Source organism: Manacus vitellinus, unplaced genomic scaffold (assembly GCF_001715985.3).
Source record: "Manacus vitellinus isolate BGI_N305 unplaced genomic scaffold, ASM171598v3 scaffold_18_pilon, whole genome shotgun sequence".
NCBI lineage: Eukaryota > Metazoa > Chordata > Aves > Passeriformes > Pipridae > Manacus > Manacus vitellinus.
The window spans coordinates 7,263,782-7,282,830 of NW_021939324.1; the positions used below are offsets into that span (position 1 = coordinate 7,263,782).

Below are 19,049 nucleotides of genomic sequence, written 5' to 3' on the forward strand. Positions count from 1 at the left end.
TTTGATCAAGAAAAATCAAACCAATATTTTCTTTTAGAAAAAAATCCAAAGCTTTCTTCTTAGGGCTTTTATAGAACACCCACCCTACTGGTGTTCAATGCCATGATGATAGACTAATCCACACAGAGAGACCAGTTAATTAAATCTCCAGCAGCAGGAGGCATTCTTCACTGTTGATTAGCTTGATAAAATGTGGCTTCATTTTTAATAGCAGATAGTTAGCCATTACTTCTCCCAAGATACAGCTTCCATAAGATAAAGAACCATACAACTACCTGAAGGTTACCAGTAGTTAAGTGAACTGGTTTTAAGTTCCTGTATTTTACATACTTGAAATCATTCTCCTCAGTTACTGTGTTTATGAACAGAGTTCAAGATGATCCACCCCTCCTTGTGCAGTCCATCGGGAAGTGCAGTACTCAGCACACTTCACAATCAGATTACCCAGTCTGAAACTCAGACTTGCATGCTTAGCATGAGGTAAAATACTCTCATTCCCTAGGGCACACCTGTATGGCCCTGACAGTAAAGCACACAGTCAAAGCATCACATCAGATCCTTGTCAGCAGACATTCTTAACGTGGCTTTTTGCTATTCAGTTTGTTAACACGTTCTCTAGCTATGATATTCTCATTGCTCCCTGAAATCCTCTCAATTGGAAGTATATCTGTGCCAGATTTTAAGGATTAGATTATTCCCCTCAATAAGCCAAAAATTTAAAAGGGTTGTATAATTTTTTTTTGCTCCCTGTTTTGTTCTACTGCTAATAAAGCTACAAAGTTGATGTTATGAGGAAGAGCTGAAGGAGCTGGGCCTGTTCAGCCTCAAGAAGAAACACCTGAGAGGGGATCTCACCGATGTCTATCAGTATCTGAAGGGAGGGTGTCAAGAGGATGGATCAAGGCTCTTCTCAGTGGTGCCGAGCCATAGGAGAAGACTCAAAGAGCAGAAACTGAGTTCCACCTGAACATGAGGAAGAACTTCTTTTCTGTGTAGGTGACTGAACACTTGGAACAGATTGTCCAGAGAAGTTGCGGAGTCTCCCTCACTGGAGATACTCAAGAACCATCTGGGTGCAATCCTGTGCCATGTGCTCAAGGATGACCCTGGTTGAGCAGGGAGGTTGGACCAGATGACCCCACTGTGGTCCCTTCTGACCTGGCCCAATCTGTGATTCTGTAATTCTGTAATTATTCGTCATAAATCTGTTGTATATTTCATTCAGCTTGGGTTTTTCTGGCAGTAACTGAGACTTCTTTAGAAACAATTCACCATGGTTTAAATTCAGTATCTGTTGCTAACTAAAACGATCTGTTTTATTGTCACAAAAGAAAATCCTGTTACAGAAACTAAGGAGCTACAATCTTCAGTAACTGAGATGTGTTTACAAGCAGGAACACTTAATGCCAGTGCCAATCAGGTGCTGGAATTTAGTACATTTTCTAGATCTATATGCTTTAGTATAAATAGTTAAAGCAGTGAAATGCAGTTTCATCTTAGTAAGTAATCAATTGCTTCTCACTGGTCTTGTCTGGGGGCAGTATTTCTTAGTACAAAAAAATTACAAGATACTCAAATAAGCAAATTTATAGAAATAATCATAAACCCAGTTGTAATTCATAATTCACTTAGGTAGTTTGACCAGTACATAAATGTTATAGTTAGGAAAAAGGTTTCTAACATTGCTTTTTTTGCATCTCTTGATTTACTTGCTGACTGTGCTCCCCTCTAATTCCACCTAAGCTTACCAGTAAGTACTGAAAGGTTAATCCCAATTAGACCCGATTGGCACTGGCATTAAGTGTTCCTGCTTGTAAACACATCTTCTCAGTTACTGAAGATTGCAGCTCCTTAGTTTCTGTAACAGGATTTTCTTTTGTGACAATAAAACATTGTTTTAATTAGCAACAGATAATGAATTTAAACTGTAGTGAGCTCTTCTAAAGAAGTCTCAGTTACTGCCAAAAAACCCAGCCTGAAAAAAATATGCAACAGATTTGTGACTGACTAATTAGTGGCAGACTAAAACAGCAGAAAACAAATCTGGTACAGCCCCTCTGAATTTTTGGGTTATTGAGGGGAATAAACTACTGCTTAGAATCTGGAGCAGATATACTTCCAATCAAAGATTACAGGGAGCAGTGAAATTAAGTTGTAGCTAGAGAAAGTGTTAAAAAACTGAAAGCAAAAAGTCTTGCAAATATCTGCTTACCTGGATTTGGTGTGGTGCTTTGATTGTGTTCTTTAATTATGGTTGCTCTAACTGGATGTGTACCAGACAGTTAATTTGCATTTTTGAGTCTGTATGTATGGTTTATTTTAAGTTATGTGTAGTAATTTGGAGTGATGACTGCTAATTTTCCTTACCACAAACTGAGAAATGCCACTCTCACTTAAGTAGACATCAGTTTAGGTTATGCTATAGACAACACTATTTTCCTACCAGGGATAGAACATAAATTTTGCTGTTAAGGTGTGTCTTTAATGTCAGTTGAAACCAAATTCTGAAATGGCCTTAATAGAAGGAGAGGTTGTGTGAGTACAAAGGTTGTTTAAGTGGCTTAAGGTGTATCAGAGAGTGGTCTAGTTTTTTGCACTGAAGAAGCTGGTTGGATGCAGTGCCATTTCTGTCCTGATCTAACTCTGTGGCTGTGTGAAGGCTGAGAAGTAAAATCTTTAAAAGCTTATGAAACAAAAATGGTTTGATTTTTTTAAGAGTATCTTTTTTATTTTTTTAAAATGTACTTGACAAGGATTTTTGCCTAATTCAGGTTTTCCAAACTGATAAAATTATTGCCCACAATTAGTACAGCTAGTAGTGATTGTGTTATTGCCAAGAAGACAACGGAGGTGCAGATGCAGCAAGTGTGTTGGCTACTCGCTCAGAAGAAAGACTGTGCCAGCAATTATGGGGCATTTGTTTTAAAGCTGTTGTCTAGAGGTGAAGTAACTGTCCCCCGTGGCCATCCAGAGCCAAGACCTCTCACTTTACATAGCAGAAGCTGGAGTGTGAACCACCAATGTTTAATCACTGTGAATGCTAGGACAGTCTAGGACAGAAAAAGTGGTGATAATTGTTTAATTTTTCATTCTTAGAAGACAGAAGACCCCTTTCCTTGGTAGTATCCATTAACTTGGAAAAAGGGGCATACATACAGGTACTGTTGCACCTTAATAGTGCTTGGATTAAGGTACAGAAGAACCAGCATTCCCCTTTGCTGCTGACAGCAGGATCTATCAAGAGCAAGCAGTACTTTGCTTTTCCACTGACTCTTCACCAACTTACCTTTTCTTCAAAAGCAGAAAATGTACACAATGACTCTTGAGTTTGTGTCTGGGTGCAGAACTGAGGAAAAAGTGGGGTCAGCAGAAAGTGCAGAATGATTGACTTAACTGGAAATAAAGGGGGAATGTTGTGGGACACTATACACATTGCAGGCAGATTTTCTTTCTTACTCCTGTACATCTCTTGTTTAGTTGGGCTGTAGACCTGTTGGAATGGACACAAAGCCATATCCATGTATGCACACCCTTTGGTACTTAGGGTTTCTGCCAAATGTTCTTGCTATTATTGTGTCATGTCTAAAAAATTAAATGGTACTAATCAAACATTAAAATTAGGGCTTTTTTAATTTCTTACATCTTTAAAACAGATTCATACAAGTGTTCATCGCAGTAAATCAAGACACATTTCCTTCTTATTTCTTAGAAATCCGTACTGTCCATTAGACAGTTGGCATTGTGAAATTAAAGGTCACTGTCAAAACTCATCCGTTTTGCCTCACTAGTGTGTACAACATTCCTCATCTGCTTTCTCAAAACACAGAAGTTCATGTACTCTTAACCAAATTATTCCATCAGTTTTCCTGTTTTCTAATTGGGGTTTAAAACTTTTGCATTTTCCCTTACATGCTCCATTATGTAAGTTGAACTTTCCATTTATAAGGTTTTTTTATTTAAAACACCTTTGGTTGTTTTGTGTGTTTTGTTTTGAGACCCTGATCTTTTAGGATATGGAACCTTTTTTAAGATCTATAAATGGTAGATATTGTTTTATTAACCATCTAGTAAAGAAAAGCATTCACTGCTATTTAAAAAATACTATTCTATCCTAACTGGGTCGTCAACCTTTTCTCCCATCTTTATAACTGCAAATTTCAGCAGTTCAAGCTTTTCTTGACATGATTTTTTTTTCTTTTAGAAGTGTGCAAAGGCTTCCGAAGTAGCCAGTAGTAGAATTTACAAGCTGTAGTATGGGGAGGGATTAAGGGAAGGGAAAGTTACTAATGGCTGGAAAACTGGAAAATATGTGCGTTAAATTCAGTTAATAGCAGTAATTCCTTGCATATCCCCAACTTAACATTATATGTCTTTGTGATTTTTCTCTTGTAGCATTAAAGTTTTGTCAAGGGCCATACTAGTTGAAGTGGATTAACCATCTTGATCTGCTGTTATGGAAGATCGTTTTAATTGTTGGATTTATATCTCTTTCAGTCAGAACATGTCTTACAAATACAGTTACCTGCTTTACAAAATGTAAAAATCTTACAGATTCTCTAATTTTCCCTGTCTTCCCCACAGCTGGTTCTGCCTGTCATTCCTGTACTTGTCAGTCTGTGATATAACTGGAGTGTGTCTATGTGGATTACATCTTTTATTAGAATAAATAAAAAAGAAATAGAAAGCACAGAGGAGGGAGCTGACAGACCTCCAGGTATACAGGCATGTACAAATAGGTGCTAGAAGCATTGAACTAAAAAGTCATCAGAATGTTTTTATTTGTTTGCAAAACAGAGGTAAATAAGATACTTGTGGGGGGGAAAAGAAAACCAAACAAACAAAAAAAAGGAGAACAAAAGAAAAAAACAAACTAGGGTTTTCATTTTAAAGATGTACTGAATTAAAAGCATCCCCAAAAAACCATTTTTTATGGAAAAGGGTATTAAGGTAATATTGGTTCAATATGTTATAGTCATTGAAGTTTCTGCTCAGAGTATGGTTAGATGAAGATTGAGTGCCACAACATTTGCTATTAAGTCATCTTCACAGTGGTGATGGCACCAGTTTTCAAGGCAGTCATTCTTGTGGTTGAAATGCTTTCAGAGGCTGTTTTACAAATTGATGCCACCTGTTCTTCCATGTAAGCATTTTTCTGTCCTTTTTTCTCTGTCTGAAGAGGTTAAAATATTTAAAGCCTCTTTCAAATTCTGTATCTTTTGATAGTGGGCAGCGGAAAGACATGTTTGAGATATGTCTGAATTATTTCTCTTCAAAATAGTTGAAAATGGTTGAGCTTTCACATTACTGTAAACACTCTACCCTTGGTAACAGGACTCCAGGCTTTTGGTACACTCTGCACCTGAGAAAGATGCAGCAGAGCTAGGTAGCACAGCAGGTAGCAAGCACCGGATATTTTTAAGGAAAAGGGGAATCTGGCAGCCTGTAACCTCTGAGTGGCAGCAGTGAACAGTTTTCTGTATGAGGGACTGTATTTCCCACGAGGATACCCACCCAGCTACCTTGCCCTGCCTAAAGGGTGTGTCAGCCCCCCATTACAAAGAAACGTGCTGTCGCCACCTGCCTGTGATTTCCTGAATTTTCCTAAATTTCTGGAACTTACTGGTTTTGGTGTTTGTTTTTGTTTTTGTTTTTTGCTTGCTTGTTTTATGGTCTGTGGTCCTGTGTCATTGTCGTCCCTGTCCCTGCCCACCCTCCCCAACCACCCCCATCTGCCAGAACTGGTGAAGGAAAGAGTGTTGGTGGCCTGAAGAACAGTTATTAAGTGGTAGCAAAAGACTGACTTTATAGTATGGTACTTGCTTATCTGGTTATTAACAGGGGTCAAAATCTTTTGCTTATAAATGGAGCAAATCCACTTTAGAAGTTAGAATGACAGTACAGTGTAATTTTATAGAGTAGAATTAGACTGTGACAAGTTTTATTTAAAACCTCAATAATCTCTATCTCAGGACCTACTTGTAGAAAGCTTTAATTTTTCTCAGCATATTTCCATTAAATTACCTAAGTACATAAAAACTAGCGCTGACCTTTCCCTTTTTCAGTCCTAGATAAGGAGCTGGATTACAGTCAAATGGCATGTAATTTCTATACTACCAAATAAAGAAGTCAATAAAGGTTTTGTAATAGTCCACAAGCGTATTTTTACGTAACATAAAACCAGAATGTTCTAAACAGTTGAAATTTTTCTTTCCTAATCTTATTGACAGCCATTATTTTTCTTCAAAAACATTGAGTTATTCCTAGTTGATAATCAAAAATGTTGAAGTATTCCTAGTTGATAATCTTTAAAGTTTTACATATTTAAAGACTGAATATTGCTATTTGCATTAGAAGCCTGGGAGTTGTTGTATGGCCAGTCTTCGCGAACGAAGATTTGGGAAAGGTCATTACCCTTCGAGCCTGCGCAGTGGATTTTTTAGGTGAGACACAGTGTGCGCTGAACTGAGCCCACCCTTTAATCCTGAGGTTCATCTGCCGGGGCCGAGCGAGCTCGGACAGTGGCAGTGAGGTCCTCAGGACGTAGGTTTGTTTAGAGTGACCTTCTCTTAGATGGATGGCCTTACAGGGCTGACGAGCTCCTTCTGCCCGGGGGAGTTTCCCTTGACAGGGAATCGAACCCAGGAGTTTCCCTCGACCAGGAATCGAACCTGGGAGTTTCCCTTGACCGGGAATCAAACCTGGGAGTTTCCCTTGACCGGGAATCGAACCTGGGAGTTGTACCAGATGCCTATTAATCTGTGGTTTACTGTAGCTATCCCTGTAAATGCTATCTTTCTGAATGAGAAAAACAAACAGCTGCTGAACTGAATTGAAAAAATGATGTTCTTCTAAGACAAGGATTTGTGCAGAAGCAAATTCTAATTGGAATTCTTTCCACTGTCTCATGTAAAGACAGACTAGATTTCTACCACCCCCACATTTTTTTTCTTTTTCCTTTTTTTTTTTTTTAATTCTCTCTTTTTATTCCTTTTTTTTTCTTTTTTTTTTTTCTTTTCTTTTTCACCCCTCTGTCTTTCCCCAGTAATTCCCTGGCCTAAATTAAGAAGAAGAAACAATACTTAGTTCTCCTGAAATGAAGGCAGGCCATCCAGATAAACTGACTGTTTCTTTGTCTAACAGAGACACACCATGGTTACTAAGTCTGTAGTGAAACATAATGACAGAACATATTTTCCTTCTCCCTCTGGGTCTCATTAATGTCTGCAGTTAGTTAAAACAGAAGACTTTATCATTACCATATTCAGAGCGATTTTTAATTTCTCAGTGGTTAGAGAACCCTCCACCCTGTTTCCCCAAAACCTTACTTATGCCAAATCAGCATCTCATAAAACAAGACCTATCTACTTTAATAGTATATCCCATATTTATTGTGTTTAATATTTTCCCTTGATGTGTTATTTTAAAACCTTTTGACTGTCAAAGCCCTATGGCATTCAAGTAACTAAGACAATCACGACTCCTGCATTGTTTCTGGGTGTTGTCATGTGTACTACTTGACTCTTTCCTTTGAGCAATCTAGGGATGGTGATAATACCATTGAAGGTCTTAGTGAATGTGGCAGAATAAGTTGAATCCTTCTCAGCAGGAAACATTGTGTTAACAAAAAAATGGCAAAAATGCTACATCCTCTTTGAAAACCAGCTGGTTTTCCGCAACCTTCTGCAGGTTGTCAGAAGTTTGTTCTGTGGGAATATGAATTCGTTCCTTCCTCTGAGCTGGCTGGAGGTCCACTTTGTATGGTATGAGCCTCAGACGGACTCTCACAGCAGGAGAGGACTTTATGGGAGGACCATCCACACAGAAAGTGCTGGCACTAACACAACTTTGGGCAATCCAGGCAATGTCGGACTGGTGTAGTCATACCTCAACTTTAGGCATACTCTTTCCTGTTGGAATGCACACACTTATGCTTGTTACCCATAAAATAAGATCAGTTAAGCCACAAGGCAGAAAGCTGGATAAGGTAATCCAGAAAACAAAATGATGAGGTTTGCCTGAAAAAAAAACCTACCAAGGACTAACTTCTGGTTTTCTGGAAAGTGCTTTACTCCACTAAGGACTGGTTCACCTCCTCAGTGTAGCAGGGCAGGGGAGTCAGGTAATTACAAAACAATAACCAGGAACTTCATGTAGCCTTGTGCTTAGTGTTTCATAGCCAGAAATGGCTACCATGTATCTCGTGCCAGCTCTAGGTGTTAATCAGAGCTTTCAGCATTGAGCTTGGTCGTGAATCAAGTGAGAATCTACCCATGCACTCCCAAACAGTCACATTTTTGTGATGAATCAGTGCACAGAGCAATCAAGATGGTCCCAAAGCTGGTGGGGCTGGATGGCAGAGGGATGAGGATGCAAAGTGCATTGAGAAAAGAGAGTAGGGCAGGTGCTGGGTAAGCTGAGCTGCCCAAAGTGTGATGACCTTGGTGCTCAGTGCACCCAGATGGGACCTGGTGGTACTGGTTACAGTATCTCCTTCTAAGGGGACAGAAATTGTTCTCCTTTGTGTCTGTCAGTGTTTTTGCCCATAGCCATGAGCCTGTAGCGTTCTCCAAGTAAGCATTTTACCTTCATGTGGCTGTAGTGTATGGGGACTGACTCTGGAGTCCTTCCAGACTAAAGTCGTCAACTAAAAATTGCTCAGGCCAGAGGAGACTGTAAGTTTGGGATGATTTTGCTGCTTGGTCAGGGTACTTTCATAGCTTTTTTGTTGAAGCAGGGTCTGTGACCCACACCTTTGCACCCAGATGAGTGCTGGAGGCACCAAGCTCTATGGTCTTTCTTTTACTGTCACCTTGTGACATTGGGCCATTATTTACCTGGTGCAAAATGGAACAGATTCAGCTAGAGGGGTGCAGGAGACTCTCTCCAAGCTGTACTTGAGTGGTTATAGCAGAGTTATGGGACTTGTGCATTAAAATCTTGTTGGACAGGTAAGAAAGCACTTGCCAAGCACATTGAATTCTGACTCCTCATTAAAAGAGAGAAGACTTCCTTTTCTTCTGCTCGTGTTTTTTGTGGAAAGCCTATTGCTTGACATGTCTTGAAAAACATCTACTTGAATGGATCCTGCAGGTGACACAAGTGAGGTGGAAAATAGTGATTTCTGTCAGGTCTGAGCCTGTGATGAAGTCCAGTCTCAGCAGAATAAGTGCTCAGGCTTTCAATTTCTGTAGGTGGCAAGAAGCTGCTGAGCCTGTCATGAAGAGCTGAGCATCTGCATCCCATCTGCATGGTCATTCCTTCAGCAAAAAATTAAAGTGTCCAGTATCTTGGAAAGTTGAGTAATCACCGGGGTTTAAGTCCTTTTAAGGGATCTAACTCCAGCTGCATGTTGAAAATAAAGCATAATTGTGTTTTTGCATGCTTGTAACCTCCCACCTCACTCAACTGCAGTAAGTGGTTTCCTGTGGTTTCTGGAAGCTTCTTGTCCTCTTGTTGCTGTGCAGAAGGGCCATACAAATTCATACTGTCCCTAGAGCCAAAGTAAAGCACCTATTCTTCTCAGTGAGTGCCAGGATTGTGCCTGCTGCATTGTGTACAGTCCAGAGCAGCAAACATCTATCACATCGAACTCCCAGGGCTCAGCTGTGCCTTAAAGACGTGGTTTAGCTTTTAACAGAGCTGATCAGCACACAATGTGCTGCCTGTCATTCCTAAAGAACAAAATGACAGATGGGCTTATGATACGTTTGTCTGGAGGTAAAGAATGAGAAGAGCAAGTTGGTTACTAATTACCTTCTCGCCACTGAAAGGAGAAATGTCCCCATGCTTGACACAATTCACATGGACAGAGCAAAATTAATGAACATTTTCACCCTCAGCTGTCCCAGAGTGAGCTTCACACCATTGTCTCCCTTGTGGTCCTGAGATTTGAATGCAGCCATTTGCATTCAGCAGGGCAGCACAGACAAAACATGAGAGTTCAAGAGTTTTAAAATGCATCCCTGTCATCAGGATGCTTTGCAACAGGAGTGCTGCTGACTAACAGCCATGGGTCATATCGGTGATTGCTCCTTTTCGTGACACTTTTTTTTCTTAAGGCTCTTTGTATCTAATTATCAATAAAGTAATTTTTCTTTCAGATCTGTTATTCAGCTTACTATTTCTAAATAGGTATGACTGCTCTTATGTAAAAAGAATATTCCTCATTTGCTGTGAAGTAATACATGAAACTGTGATTCCATTTAATTGTAATTTTTATTTGTTTTGTAGGTTTGGGGGCAAGTTTAGACACATGAAAAATTGCATCCAGCTGTGCAAAGAGACCCAGTAATCTTAGGACACAAGGTACCCTTGAGGGTGAGCTGTGTCAGAATTATGTCCCTAATGGCTGTATGTACTAGATAAAGTATCTTGACTTTAAACTATATTTAAAATTGTTTACAGATAAGTTCTGATAAGATCCTATGTGATCAACAGACTTCATGAGATACTATCCATTACATATTTAATTTGATTTAATTCCTTTTTAAATGCTGCTTTAACACTTATGTCCCGTGACAGGCCTATTATTCTAACAATTCAATAAATAGATACGTTAAATACTGTAAAATAAATTTAGATTATTATTTAATACTACACCTAAAAAGATTTGTGTTTAAAAACGTTTTCAAAATTGATCAATGAGATTTATCAACTCAAACTCCAGAATTCTTCACTAGTTCTTGTCACAATGAAATATGGTTATGGGTGTGGTGATGGAGGGAATGCTGAAAGCAGTGTATTGCTTGCTTGGACATGAAAATAGGAATAATTTGCAGGGCTGCATCTGAAAAATAAAATTGGAAGAGTGAAGCATAGCTATCTGACAGTGGAAATAGAAGCTGAAATCTTAAGGAGTGCAGCTGCTGCTAATATTTAGGTAAGTGCTCTAGGCTGTTTTCCTGGATTTGAAAGCTGATGTGAAACCAATTTAAGCAATGCAATCAGTATTTTGGGTATTCTATTTGTTTCATTTTTGAGACTGCCTTGACAGCAGTGAGGTGGCTGACCCTTAATGACAGCAATTTGTTTTCCTTTGGTACTATTAGGGTGGGTCTTTATTGCTAATCAGTAGCAGGAGGCTAGATTCTTCGTGTAGATTGAATTCGGAGTTTCTGAATGGTTAATCTGAAGAAGGTAATTTCAGAGAGTTGATGAGCACTTTAGTTCTGCTCACCATATAGCAAAGTTTAAAAAAAAAATGTCGTAATCTGAACCTTTTTAGTTTTGAAAACAACCCCCTTCTAAACAGGTTTCACCATCTACTTCTGTTACTTTTGGCCTCTTCAGTTTATCTTCACTTAGCTTGGCTGATCTGTTTCTCTTCTTTCTCCTTCAGCTTCTCCATTTCCTCCCAATATCCAAAGCACAAGCTGTATCATTGCTGTGACAAAGGGTGGGTTGCACCTTCTCCACAGCACTCAGATATTTTCTTCATGGCTCTCCGTGTGAAGTCAACCTTCCCTCTTTCTTTCTTGAGAGCTGTGTACTCGTAAGCCTTCAGCTTGCTGTAATAGTCTGAGAATTTGTTGTAGAGGATGGAGATGGGCATACCATTCAGGATTATTCCAAAAGCAATGCAGAGGAAAGCAAACAGGCGACCAAGGTGAGTTTCTGGACACATATCACCGTATCCCACTGTAGAGATGCTGACCTACAGGCAAATCGACATTCAGCTTATTAGCTGGGAAGAAATATACAAACAGATATGTTCACTGATCAGGGACAATTTTAAAGTTAGTGTTTTTTTACTTTGCATCGTAAGTCTGAAATACTCTGTAATGCCTTTTTTTTCTGTACCATCTATCTTATGGAAAATATGCCTTTTTAAAAAATTCTCTCCCATGAAGTAAAGAAAGACAATGATTAGATACCATTTAGGAGGATTTTTAGAAGCTTTGCCCTGCAGAGGAAATTTCCAAACAATTTCTACACCAGCCTGTCCAGAAGGTGAGTTTGCTTGGATGCAGTGAGAGAATAGATGGGGCTCCCTGACCATGCAAATCCACTGATAGCTGCAACCTTGCTCCCTTATTATATCACTTTGAACAGATGCCCTGTTTCTAAATCCAGTGTGCTGATAAACCCCAGTATTTGGGACTCAGTTCGTGGGTTATATTTTGGGTTTTACCTGTGTTTGTCATATATATTGTAGGAACTAATGCAAAACACATGAAAATCTTCAGCTAATTGTGAAATGTAATTTCATAATATTTGCACTGTAGGAAGAAGTGATCCAGGACTCTGAAGTTTCTAGATAAAATCCTCTTTAATGATAACATACCTACAAGGAACTGTAGCCTGGAATTTTTTGCTTGCAATATATGCTTGCAACATATATATTAATAGTGCTAAGTGGGTACCCAGGTGGGAAATTTTTGCTGAATTCCCTTTTGAAGAAGTATTTGGGGGTTGTTTAAAATGTTTTGGGTTTGGTTGCTGTTGTTTTTTGTTTTGTTTTATTTTGTTTTGTTTTGTTTTGTTTTGTTTTGTTTTGTTTGAGAGTGGTGGTATTTAGTGTATCTGTTTTATATGAATCTGTACACTTTGCCATTACATTGTCTGCATAGTTTCACAGACATTTTTCTTCTCAGCCCTGTACTATACCAAGTACTATGATACTTTCACTGTAAAATTCCATTTCAAAAATTCATGGGTGTTTGATTATGGGGATGCTACATTTGAATTATGCACTCCCAAGCAGTCAGCATAAAATAACTCCTAATTTAGATACTTCCACTGCACACATCTTGATTCTTTTATAATTTTTACATTTAGTAAATATAACTTACTTTTCTCTGGCAGGTAAAACTTGCAGACTTTTGCCACCTGGCACTTTCTAGTCAGTGCAAGAGACTAGAGACTTTTTCAGCCAGTGAATTTTATATATTTTTTTTCACAGTGTGTCTCAACACACTGTGTGTATCCCTGAAACAGTAATGAAATCTCTGGCAGAAGTGAGCCACAGGCTGTAGGACTTTCACTGTAATGCCCTTGTGACTTTAGCCACAGTAAGTGGCTTCAGAATAAATAAATAAATAAGTCTTTGGAAGGTCACAGTGTGCAGCCTGGCATCCTCTAACATCCTAAATAAAATGTTATTTCCAGTGAAGAAAGCATTAGGGTGCATGATACAGCATTGGGTGAGCACATTTGTAGGATGCACCTGGTGCTTCCTGTGGAATAAAAAGGATTAGTCACTTGCTTTAATGGAAATTAAGTCACTGGATTTGAATGATAATACAGGATAAATATCTCCAAAAATAAATACTGAGATGAAGGCAAGATGTTTATCTCTACCAGCCAGGAGAAAATCATTATCCTCTGATGAGGCTCTGTTCCACTGGCATAGTCTTCTACATTGCCTGTAACAGTTTAGGAGGGATGCTTCTTCTCTTGCATGTGGGAGACTGTGAACACTGTTGGATTTTAATAAAATTTGAGTGATCCAGATATTTAATTTGCAGTCTTAAAGAACAGATAGCCTTTAAAAAGTGTTTCATGCTTTGGAATTGCAATGTGCATGCTACAGCTTCTGTTTTGAAGAAACTTACTCAGCTAAATAGGCCTTTTTCACAGTCATATAAGTTTCTTAGGAATATCTAAATGATTACAGTGTCAACAGTTTGCAGAAATGAGCCCAAAAGATTTTGCATATAACCTGCATGTTCAGAAAACAAAACATAAGGCTGATGTCCTTATTCTAGCAATGTATGAAGCATGAATGTTTTCATAACCTGTATATATCACTTACAGATGATCTGCAAAGGTCACATTACAGGACCCTTTCCTTTATTCACTGATTTTTCCATCCTTCCCATGGCCCCGCTTAAAGGATATTCAGCGCTGGTACATATATGCATGTGCATATGTAAATGTCTATGTGTGTCTGTAGGGCCAGTTTTTCTGCCATGAGCTGAATCACTATGAACATATGTGTGGTAAACCACCACACCTCATTGGTCATTGCTGGACCAGAAGTGCAGACCATGGGCTCCAGGACTGCTGGCCAGGAGAAGTGACCTTGGATGGGCTGGGATTACTGTTCTATGGGCCCCATGTGCAGCTCCAGCACCCAGTGTCTATGCTGATCAACCAGCATGAGATGTTCTGACTCCTATCCAGTCCATTTGCATGGGCTTCATTCTCCAGGGAAGTGACTGGGACAGAGCTAGACCCATAGCCATGCCCAGGGCTCAGTCCTGGGGCCCTACATAAATGTCTGTGTCTTAGGGTTATGGATGGCCAAGATAGAGACCCTTTGCCTCCCCTCAGCATCTGCAATGCCTAGCTACCCCCTGGTTTCATCCAGAATGCTATAGATACACACATTTGCAGCACAACAGAACACACCCTCTTGTGTAAAACAACTGTTGGTTCTGATGCATCTTTAACAACCAGAGCTCTGGGACAGCTTTCGCTTTTAAAGTTTGAGTGACCTGACAATAGTTAATAAACTATGTCTTATCATCTTGCAGTTGTATGATGGATCACAGAAGTTCTGCAAATGGAATAAGAATGAAAATCCTGTGTCCACCTGCAACCAGATAGCCTGATGCATTCATTTTTGTTTTCCTTCCTTTTGTTTTTGGCAACACTGACAATGGCATTAAATGGGGAAATCTTTTCTTTCCCATCTCTTTGCCTGTTTCTTCTTTAAAAGTGCGAATACTTCCTGCATTTGGAGAGATGGCAATTTCAACACTTCCTGCCTGATTAAGCCTTTAAGCTTACTACAGAGGTGAATGAGTGCATGTGTGTGTGTGTGTCTGTGAGTGCATATGTCCTGTAAGCTCAGAATTCAGAGCAGATGTTCACTGATCTGAGCCTGTTGTTTTCAAGGCTGCCAGCAGCTCCAACAAGGAAGGGGAGGGTAAGGGAAGGGGGGCCTCTGGATACCCAGCAAAGTAAGATGTGTTTACTTACAGCAGCCCACCACCAAGCATGGGGAATGCTGGTGAAGTTGGTACTGGAGACGTCATGCTCCACTGTGTAGACCATGGCAGAGAAGGCGAAGATCCCCATAGCAATGAAGAGCAAAAGGCAGCCCACCTGCTGGTAGCACTGGCGCAGGGTAAAGCCGAAGGCACGCAGCCCTGTGGAGTGGCGGGCCAGCTTGAGGATGCGGAAGATGCGCATGAGGCGCATGATGCGAAGCACTTGTCCTACCTTGCCCACCCGTCCCACCTTCTCGATATCGTGCTCGTGCTGAGAGCCTCGACCCCGGGGCTGGTCATCATCAGTAAAGCATTCGAGCAGCAGCTGCAGATAGAGGGGCAGGATGGCAATGAGGTCTACTGCATTGAGGGCGCTGCTGGCAAAGCGGCGTAGGTCTGGGGTAGAGACCAAGCGCAGCAGGTACTCCAGTGTGAAGAATGCAATGCACAGGGTCTCAATGTGCTCCAAGACAGGCCGGCTATCCCCGCTCTTCCAGTCTACCTGCTGCATCTCCTCCACAGTGTTGAGTGCCAGGGCCACCACAGAGATGAGCACAAAGAAGCTGGAGGCCACTGCCATCACCTTGGCGGTGACAGAGGAGAAGGGCTTCTCCATGAGGTTCCAGAGGCGCCAACGCTGGGGACCATAGTAGCGCATGTGGTGGAAGAGCTGCTCGTTCTCCTCAGCCTCTGCCTGGGACCGCAGCTCCCGCTGGACCTTCAGCTGTTCTCTCAGCTCGTCACGGCGCTCCTCGAAGCAGATGCGGCAACAGCGAGGGGTGTATTTGAGACGCACACCCCAGTAGCTCAGTTCCTCCAGGAAGCTACAGGGGCACAGCTCGTCCCGCACACGCAGCACCCCCGAGGCATAGAAGTTGTACACCAGCTGGAAGACAGCTGGGTCCCGGTCAAAGAAATACTCATCAACCTGGGCAGCATAGTCATCGCACAGGCCCAGCTGGCAACGACGGTCAGTGGAGGTGGCCAGGCGGCCCAGGCGGGTCTTGGGATAGATGGCCACTGCCTGGTAAGTGAGACGGTAGCTTTGGCCACCAACGTTGATGTTCAGCATGGATGGAGCAGACGCTGTGGCCGGGGCTCTGGCAGAAGGGGCAGGAGAACACGGAATGAATGATGGGACCTTGTTTTCTCCCTTAAATGCATCTTCACTTGGCCATTTTCCTTGTTCTTTCTCTTCGTCTTCCTCATCTTCATCATCCACATAATAGTTGTAATTCCCCTCAGGTCCCAGTAGCAGTAGGGACTGGGTATTCAAGGGAGCGTTAGCAGAAAAACCACTCTGCTTGTCTACATGCATGCCTTCGTTATCCTTCCCCTTGTTGAGCTGTGGGAGGATGTTTGGTGCTTCCCCCTCTCTGCCTTTACATTTCAGGAAGGGAAACTCTCGCTGCATGTTAAACTGCAACATACTATTATTCCTTACTCTTCTCCCTTCTTTGCATTCACCTGATCAAGCAACTAACACCAGTCCTTTCCAACACTACAAAGGCTGACAATCCTGTTTTCTTCTCTCTTTATCTCAGCAGTATCATGCACAGCAGTGGTTCTGCATTTTTCTCCCTGCCAGCCACCACTTCAGTTGTTGTGAAAGCTCCGTGTGGGATATAGACATATGAAGACTGCTGTTGACCGTTTTAATCTTGCTGACAGCAAAGATCTGAGTGCTTAGAGGAGGGGATTTAGGGGCTATTATCCTGTTCCATCCTCATTTCCCTCAGGCTGTGACGTGAATGATTATGGATCCATAAATCTATGAAAAATCAGTAGGGGGGGGAAAACCCTAAAGTTTTATTCCTAATAAAACCCACACATTTCCTATTTCAGTATATATGGATTTAAAATAATCTCAAAATGAAAATGTATGAGAGGCAGAGAGAGAGAGAAAGAGAGAGAAAGAGAGAGAGAGAGAGAACATTACAGATTTCTTTCATGCTCATGAAGATAGCAGGCTTGGTTTTCCTTAATGAAAATAGTGAATAATTGATATGCTGATAAAGGGTAGGAACTCACTAGAGTACCTCTTAAAATGTTTTCAAGAGGTGAGCAAATAAAAGTCATCCCTTTTTATTCCCAGATAGAATATCTCCATTTGATTAAGAGCTGAGGAAAGTTGCAGCTTTGGCTGTGCTCTGGGAGTGCAGGTCTCATGCTACACTGGACTCAGTGGAAATGAAGGGCAGGGATGTGAAGGGGTTTCCAGCTTCAAACTCTTTATGAGCTGCTGTGAAACAGCATAAAGCCACTCTTGTTTCTCTTGTAGATCATTTTAGAGTAGCATAACGCTGCAGTGGGCAGCTAGTAGGATATAGGAGAGGTGCTTTCTCTTGCTTTGATGGAGGTTTCATCCTCAGCTCTGGTTGAACTGGCACAAGCATCTCCTGTAACAATGAGCATCCTGAAAGCCAGTTTGCTTCCCCTTGTCACTGGGAGCACTTCAGTTGAGCTACGGCTCCTGTAAAGCAGAGGATACACACAACAAAAGGATGGTTCCTTTGGCATGCTCTTAGCACCTGAGTTATTGCTTCTAAACACCAACTCATTGTTCCATCTGTATCCAGGCTGATGCAGGAAAGGAAAAGGCACTGGAAGATAGCTAGCTTTGGCAACACCCTTGCTGGTCTGGAAGGCCTTCCATTTGCAATCCTGTAGCCTGCCTTCTCCTCGCAGGTCCCTACCCTTTCACACAAGCTGCTGGGACAGTGTATTCCAGAGTCCCTGCAGCAGTGTTTTTACTTTGTTGTCTTTAAGTTCCTCTTCTGTCATTGGTCTCATAGTCTTGCACCTGCAGACCCCAATATTGCTGTTCTGGTGGTGTTCCATGTGAAGCAATTGCTGTTGCTGTGAGATTGCCCCCTTATTTTTTCCTGTTTCTTTACCCTCAGTTGTAGCTTTTGTATTTACTAGCTCTTGACAAACTGGAAGATGTCATAGCTAAGCATTCTGCAATACTTCTCAGGGTGTATTCTAAGGTTTCCGTGTTTAAGGTTTCTTTTGAGTCACATTGTTTAAAGCCTGGATTATTTGTAATTCATATTTAACTGTTCTTGAAAGTCTTTTGCTTCATGAATTTGTCTCCACTGTCCGTTTTCTTTCTTGATGCAAAAAAAGGCAGGGCCTCTATTAATAGGGATTGTCAGTGCCTCTTTAGAGATACCAATCTGCTTTGCAGTTTGCTTTGAACATTAAATCATACCATGGTGAGTCCTTTGTATAGCAACCTTAATGCAAATTAATGCCCAGTTTTGAGGCTGTTTCATTCTCCTAAGCAGAGTAATTCAGACATAAAAAAAAGGGTAGTCTGCAATGCCATCATTTTACTACCAAATATTCTTCCATATTTCTTAATCAAGATTCAGGCTAGACTATAACAAATTCTTCTTGCCAGCCTCTGCTGTAGCATTAATTTTGCTTTTTGTCAAGCTCCGTGATCTCACTTCTGCGAAGTATCCAGTAAGGCTTTTTGCTCAGTACTTGAGAGATCATTTCTCATACCATACTGCAGTAGCAGGAGCTTCTACAGGGTGAACTTTCTGACTGTCAGACATCAGCTCCTCGTGCACCTGGACTCAGATCTTGGACATCATTACTAAGCAAAGCAAGGAATATCACTAAGTTCACTTCTGCTCAGATTAATCCCTTTGACCTAGATATTCTTGGGAACAGAGCTCTCAGGCACCCGCTGCACTCTACTCAAACTTGCCTCTAACTGTCAAAGTAGGTAAAATCAAATTGCTTTATTTATGTTCTTTATTTTGGGGTGAGAGTTAGTTCTGAGCTGCTAGTTTCTCAGCCTAGATAGATAAGAAAATGAAGTGACCAGAAAGGACCCACTTTTTTTCCCTTTTCTACCTTATTCAGTGTGCTGCTTATCCTCACATGGATAAATGTCATTAGTAAGAATTGCACAACATCTTCTTGTAGTTGTCCGACAACAGGTTAGCAAAGGCGTATAGTGCTTTTGGAAAACTCCACAAAAGAGTATGGCATAATAAACACTTGAAGAAAAGCACCAAGATCAGTGTTTACAAAGCCGTAGTGCTGTCTAATCTCTTGTATGGTTCCAAATCATGAGTCATCTACCGCCACCACCTG

General features: G+C 41.0%; 1 protein-coding gene across 1 annotated transcript; it reads right to left on the minus strand.

The window, feature by feature from the left end:
• Positions 1–11,377: 11,377 nt before the first annotated feature.
• Positions 11,378–16,350, minus strand: KCNV2 (potassium voltage-gated channel modifier subfamily V member 2). Its single transcript, XM_008921710.3, has 2 exons — positions 14,926–16,350; positions 11,378–11,653 (listed from the first exon to the last, which is right to left on the minus strand). The coding sequence occupies exons 1-2, from the start codon at positions 16,348–16,350 to the stop codon at positions 11,378–11,380; spliced, it is 1,701 nt and encodes a 566-aa protein (XP_008919958.2).
• Positions 16,351–19,049: the final 2,699 nt, after the last annotated feature.